We start from the raw sequence: 6,030 nt of genomic DNA, 5'->3' as shown, positions 1-6,030 counted from the left end.
TTGCTCCTACCCCCAAAGACCCCACCAGTCACCGACTCACCGTACGCCCGTGCCAATCAGCACAACCCTTCTCCGCGCATAATACGCAGGCGGCCACACGCCCACACGCTTTTCTAGTTCCAACTCCCAGCCGCAGAAAAGGGTAAAAACCGGTAAAGCACAGCAGCAGCATGGCTCGGTGGCGACGACATGGGTTGGATTTGGCGTATCCAATCATATCACAGCGAGCAGTCAGATCTCATCAGCTAAAAGAAAAACGAAACAGGAACGAAGGAAAAAATAAAAACAGGTGAATCCCTTGCTTCCCTCCCTCCCTCTCCGGCTCTCCCTCTCCCCGTCCCCCACCAGCCACCACCGGACCACCCCAATATATTCGCCGCAGCCCTCGTCGTCGTCCCTCCGCGCTCAACTTGCTCGGCTCTTCTTGGATTGGCGGCTCGGGGCCTCCTCGGGGATTGGTGGCGGGAGAGGTGAGCCAGCGAATCGTCCCTCCTCTGCTCCCTCGGTCCGCGCTCTGTTCTGATAGATGCGTGTGTAGTTGTGCACGCAACCGCAATCTCTCGCTCGCGCTCCCCTTTTCCGGTATGCTGATTCTCGATTCGTGTTCCGTAAAGCTGCGGTAGGGCCGGCCGGGTCTTCGAGAAGAACGGGCGGCGCTTTTTCTTAGAGGCGAATTGGCTTGGTCTCTTCTTTCCTTTGCTGCGCGTTGGGAGGGGTGGCGGGCTCAGGAATGGGGGGAGAGAAGCGGCTGCGTCGCCTGGCCCGGTTCCCATCTCTCTGAACTTAGATGGATGCATCTGTAAGTACCGGTCATGATTTTTTTTATTTATATCTGTCTATTAGTTACAGGCTGCTTGCTTGGTTAATCTGATCGCTCTTCTCGTGTGGTGGTGCGCAGGTGAACGCGAAGAAGAAGGTTAGTTCCTGTGGGGGTACTGGTCACAGCCGCTGTGGTGAAGTCCATCGAGCAACCGTGCGCTCCGCTCCTATGCGAAGCAACCCCTTCTCACTTCAGGTTATTGTTCTGTGTGCTGCTACCCTTCCTCCTCCTCCTACTTGCCTTGCTCAAGACTCGAGAGCATTTACCCTCATGCTCCTCTCTTGTCTCCTGGCTCCTGAGGGTGTTCTTGATTGCTTTGGTGGAGATTTATTTTTCCCTTTATTATATTTCTATAAAAGTAGATCTTGTACTCTTGTGGAACATGTCGTGTTTCTTTGCAAACCGTGTCCAGTTAAGTCTGGTAGCTTTGCAGCAAGGGCTGACAATTATAATTAGTTTATCTATGGTTGTACAATTCGAGATGGAGGAGGCTGCAGTCAAAATGATATTCACCATTTATGGAGTTTTAACAGGCTAGTAATACAAGGCACCCTGCACAGGTCAAACTCAAGGTTTCTCATTGGTTTCATGGCAATTGGCATGTAATTTGTCTACCTCTTATAAATTTGGCTGGAGGTATAGTCAAAACAATTGACCAAAATAGTAGGAAGGACTAATTCACACACACATTAAATTGTTCCTTCGAACATGAAGGAGAACTATATGTCACTGTATTGAAGACGTCAGAAAAAGTTTGCAGTACACAATCCTATGTGCCTTTGCTCACATGCTACCAGTAACAATCCTACTACTATTTCAGGTTTGGTTCGCGTTTCCATTCAAGTATAAAGGAAGTAGTATTTGGCATGGCCTTTGAATAGGATCAGGACCTTTAAAACAAAGTGTTGCAGCAATATTACATCATATTGGTGTTATACTTCTTTACAAAAACATGGTGGACGAAGAACTGTTTTATAGGGACAATAGTGATCACAGCATCAGCTCTGAGGAAGAAGACATGCTTGTGAGGAGTTGTAGCAATCTCAATGTCAGCTTTGGATACCACTGTGATTCTTATCCAAGTTTTCCTTCTGAAAATGATCATGAGAATGGTATCTCTCCTAAGAACATATTTGGCACTAATACCATGATGCGGTCACGAAATGGCTCATTTACTTGTTTGTCTGGTGCTGCAATAAGTGCAAATTTCACACTGGCAAATACAAATATCTGCAAGGGTCTTATCGGTGAAGAAATTTTACCAGAACTAGATTCTCCGAATTCCTTTAGAAAAATTGTTTCTTCTCCATCAATGTCAAGATTGGACTCGTTCTCCACCTCACAAGGCAGCCCTGAGAGCTCTATATTTGAAATCAGTAAAAATACTTGGAGGTCCAGCGCTCCAACTGCTGTATCATCCAATTTTCTGACTAATACAGAGGTGAAAATGGCTGGCGGAGCTGCTGGGGAGGATAGAGTCCAAGCTGTGTGCTCAGAGAAAAATGGTTGGCTGATTTGTGGAATATATGATGGGTTTAATGGGAGAGATGCAGCTGATTTTCTAGCTGTAACTCTATATGATAACATCGTATATTACTTATACTTGTTGGAGAATCGGATCAAGCAACAAAATGGTCTATATAATTTGTCAGAAAGCTCTCTTAGTGGTGTTAAGAGTGAGCTAACACTAGCCATGAGAATTGCAGAAAATGAAGATATAAAATTTTCTGAAACATTTCGAGCTGGTGTGCTGAACTGCCTTTCCACTGCTGTTGAGCAAGCTGAGAATGACTTTTTGTGCATGGTTGAGCAAGAGATGGATGATAGACCAGATTTAGTATCAGTAGGGTCTTGTGTTCTGGTTGTGCTTCTTCATGGAACAGATTTGTGCATCTTGAATCTGGGGGATAGTAGAGCTGTGCTTGCTAGCATGCCATATGCAGAAAAGGGCATCTTAAAGGCTACACAATTAACAGAGACCCACTCACTTGAAAATCCATTGGAGTACCAAAAACTTATAGCCGATCACCCCAACGATTCTTCAGTTGTAAGGGGAAACAAAATAAAAGGAAAGCTGAAGGTCACTCGTGCTTTTGGAGTTGGATATCTAAAGCAGGTAACATATGATCCTTAGATAAGAGAACAAAATTCATATCATCCTTACAGTTGTAAGTAAAATTCATACCTTTTTATCTGTCATTTTGCAGAAAAAGTTAAATGATGCACTCATGGGCATTCTCCGTGTTCGTGATCTGAGCAGCCCACCTTACGTTTATACAAATCCACACACATTGAGTCACAAAGTTACAGATGATGATTTGTTTGTCATTCTTGGTAGTGATGGCTTATTCGATTTCTTCACTAACAATGAAGTTGTTCGGTTGGTTTATCAATTCATGCATGATAATCCTATGGGGGATCCAGCAAAATATCTCATCGAGCAACTTATACTCAAAGCAGCCAGGGAAGCAGGTATTCTCCAAAATATATTATGAACTTTACGATCAAAATGTCAAATAGTGAGTGGGCTTTAGCTGTGCAGATCAGTTATTCTAGAGCCGAACATGCATATGTATTTACCATATTACGTTAAAAAAATTGGATTTATATGATAGTATTTGTATCCTTCTTCCCATGTAATCAGCATCCTTGAAATCATTTCAGAACCACAAAATCGGCATGCATCAAGGCTAATTTCTAATTATACTTTCTTCCCTTTTTTCCAGCTTTAACAGCTGAAGAATTGATGAGGATACCTGTTGGGAGTAGGAGGAAGTACCACGATGACGTGACTGTCATTGTTATCATCCTTGGAAATGGGCAGAGGACAATGACTGCATCAACCTCCTTGTGAGAGAATGGCGAGCTAAACAGAGGAGCTATCAGCTGGTAAAATTTTGTGGGTGTTGGCAAACAACTATTTCGAATAATATGTTTTTGATTAGTCTGGTGTGGTAGTCAATAAACCAAAAATCTGTATACATCCTTTTGGAATTTTGGTTGTGGACAAAACCTTTTGTTAAATCAAAAGGTTCACATGGATTTGTTTGGCTTATTTTGTACATGACTGGAACATGGATGCTCTTCTTTGAGATTGAATCCATGAAGCAAACGGCAAACAATTTCAGTTTTCATTTGTTAATCTTTCCCTGCTAAACATTGCTGCTTGTCAATCCTAAAATATGACTGGTGGTGCAAACTTGCTTGATTTGAAGTCTCTGGATTTTCTGATCTGAAGATATCATCAAATTCTGATTATCTCTAAAAACAAAAAGGGGAAAACATTTAAGACGTGGACCGGAATTTCGATCCATTCAGAAGCCAGTCCAATGTGGAGGATTGCTGATATCACTGGCCACTAATCCTGAGAAGATATTATGAGGTGGGTGATGGATCTTGGCACACATACCACACACCCACATCTCTGACTCTAGCTCTTTGTGCTTTCTGATCCACGATTCCATGCCGCGGCAAGCAGGCAGCCACCTCCCCATTCTCTGCAGGGAAAATTCCACATGGACAGGGACAGCAACCGGCCGGCGTCCGGGTCTAACCTGGAGCACACCATTGTCCTGCTCGAACGCCAACGTACACCACGAATTCTCGTGTTCTTGGCACGTCAAGGATGACAGCAACATTCTGGTTAAGAATACCATCCTAGTAGATGTGACCAAGGAACAGCCATGGGAAATGGCACTTGCTAGAAAACTAGAAAGTCCTCTTTTTAATTTCTCCAGAAACAGCCAGGCACGCTTTCGCAGTCGTAGCTATGTGGCGTCGGACCTTCTGGTGATGCCGTTAAACCTTTTCGTGCCATTGTGGACTGCACACTTGGCATGGACTAATGGCAGACAACTGCAGTCTGCAGCTGCCTTGTGAAATTGGTTAAAGTTAAGAGCGACTGACAGTGACCTCCTTGATGATGAATCAATCACTCACTCTATATACAAGTGCAGTTCTGCCCTGCAACATTCCCCTCCCTCTTCAGCTCCAAGTGTCATTTCTCATCAGGATCTTAGGAACTCTGAAAGAGTGATTAGTAGTAGTAACTATTTGTAGTGCTAGTAGTGAGGTCAGGGAGAAGATGGAGGTGTTCATCCACGAGGACTATGTGAACAAGCGCAGGGAGCAGAGGCGGCGGCAGCTGCAGATGCTGCAGGTGGAGGGCAACCCCGACGCGTCCCGGCAGGCGGCGCTGGCTAGCCGGGAGAGCCCGCGGGCGCCGGCTCAGTGCCTGACGCCGACCGCCGCGTCGCCGTCCAGCGTCAGATCCCCGGCCGCGGGCGCGCTGTCACCGGCTGCCGCGGCGGCGGGAGAGGCGGTTGCGGGCTGGCCGTCGGAGCATCGTCGCCTCTTCGACTGCCTCAAGCCGTACTAGGCGTAGAGTGGCCAGAGACGCGGGCTTGTCGTCCGGTCCAACCGAATAAGCGTGCAGTTCATGGTGGTGAAAGGTGTTTTTCGTGTTCATGTCGGCCGTGATCGGGCGCGTATGTGCACCGGGCTGAACTGAGATGTTGAAATGATTCATGAATCGCATGTGTGCTGGCGCCTTTAGCTGCTGGTGGCATGAGCATGTAAAGTTGTTTAGCGTGAGGCTGTTCTGCTCGGCTCTGTTCCACGGTTTAGGAACTTAATATTAGTAAATGGATATTTCTTTATGATTCCTATTCTCTGATGAATCCTAATCAGTCTAGCTGTTGATTAGAGCCCATAGTTATCTGTACTTGAGTACTATGTCTGTATGAAGTAGCAGTATTAAGTTTTAAGTAGCTGCATCGGTAACAGAATGGTGATGAGGTAAATGTGGAAAATGAACTCGATTCAACTGCATCAACGCCACCATCTCTAGTGGCTGCAAGGTCAAGGACTGAATATCAAGGCAGAAAAACAAGCTTGGTAGGATAAGTAGAGGGGCGAACCTTCATACGCCGGAAAGCAGGAGGCAAAACAAAGGAGCTATTATTCTGTTTTCTAACTACGGGTCTGTTTGGGAAAGGGGTGTTAAAGTTTAACAAGGTGTTAAAGTTTAACACCCTCAAATGGAGTGTTAAACTTTAGCATCTTGAGGTGTTTGGATAGTATGCAAAAGTTTAGCACATTTGGTAGCAAATGACCCAAATGCCCCTCCTTTTCCCTCTTCCCTAGCCGGCGCACTGCCCCTCCTAGTGCTCCCTTTCCCCCCGCTCGCCACCTCTCGCAGCTCCCCTGAG

At 45.7% G+C, this 6,030-nt stretch overlaps 1 protein-coding gene across 1 annotated transcript; it reads left to right on the top strand.

Moving 5' to 3' along the window:
* The first annotated feature begins 231 nt into the window (after positions 1-231).
* On the top strand, positions 232-5,478 carry LOC117863577 (probable protein phosphatase 2C 39). The gene is made up of 7 exons (XM_034747364.2): positions 232-470; positions 615-799; positions 899-1,015; positions 1,641-2,936; positions 3,028-3,292; positions 3,547-3,670; positions 4,880-5,478. The coding sequence occupies exons 4-7, from the start codon at positions 1,773-1,775 to the stop codon at positions 5,196-5,198; spliced, it is 1,872 nt and encodes a 623-aa protein (XP_034603255.1). The 5' UTR covers positions 232-470; positions 615-799; positions 899-1,015; positions 1,641-1,772; the 3' UTR covers positions 5,199-5,478.
* Positions 5,479-6,030: the final 552 nt, after the last annotated feature.

Source organism: Setaria viridis, chromosome 7 (genome assembly GCF_005286985.2).
Source record: "Setaria viridis chromosome 7, Setaria_viridis_v4.0, whole genome shotgun sequence".
NCBI classification, from domain to species: domain Eukaryota; kingdom Viridiplantae; phylum Streptophyta; class Magnoliopsida; order Poales; family Poaceae; genus Setaria; species Setaria viridis.
This window is presented reverse-complemented; position numbering and strand designations above follow the sequence as displayed.

Coding starts and splice junctions, on each gene's coding strand:
- LOC117863577 (XM_034747364.2), top strand. CDS start 1,773: ATGGTGGACGAAGAACTGTTTTATAGGGACAATAGTGATCACAGCATC. Junction 3,293..3,546: donor CAAAGCAGCCAGGGAAGCAG/GTATTCTCCAAA, acceptor CCTTTTTTCCAG/CTTTAACAGCTGAAGAATTG. Junction 3,671..4,879: donor ATGACTGCATCAACCTCCTT/GTGAGAGAATGG, acceptor AACTATTTGTAG/TGCTAGTAGTGAGGTCAGGG.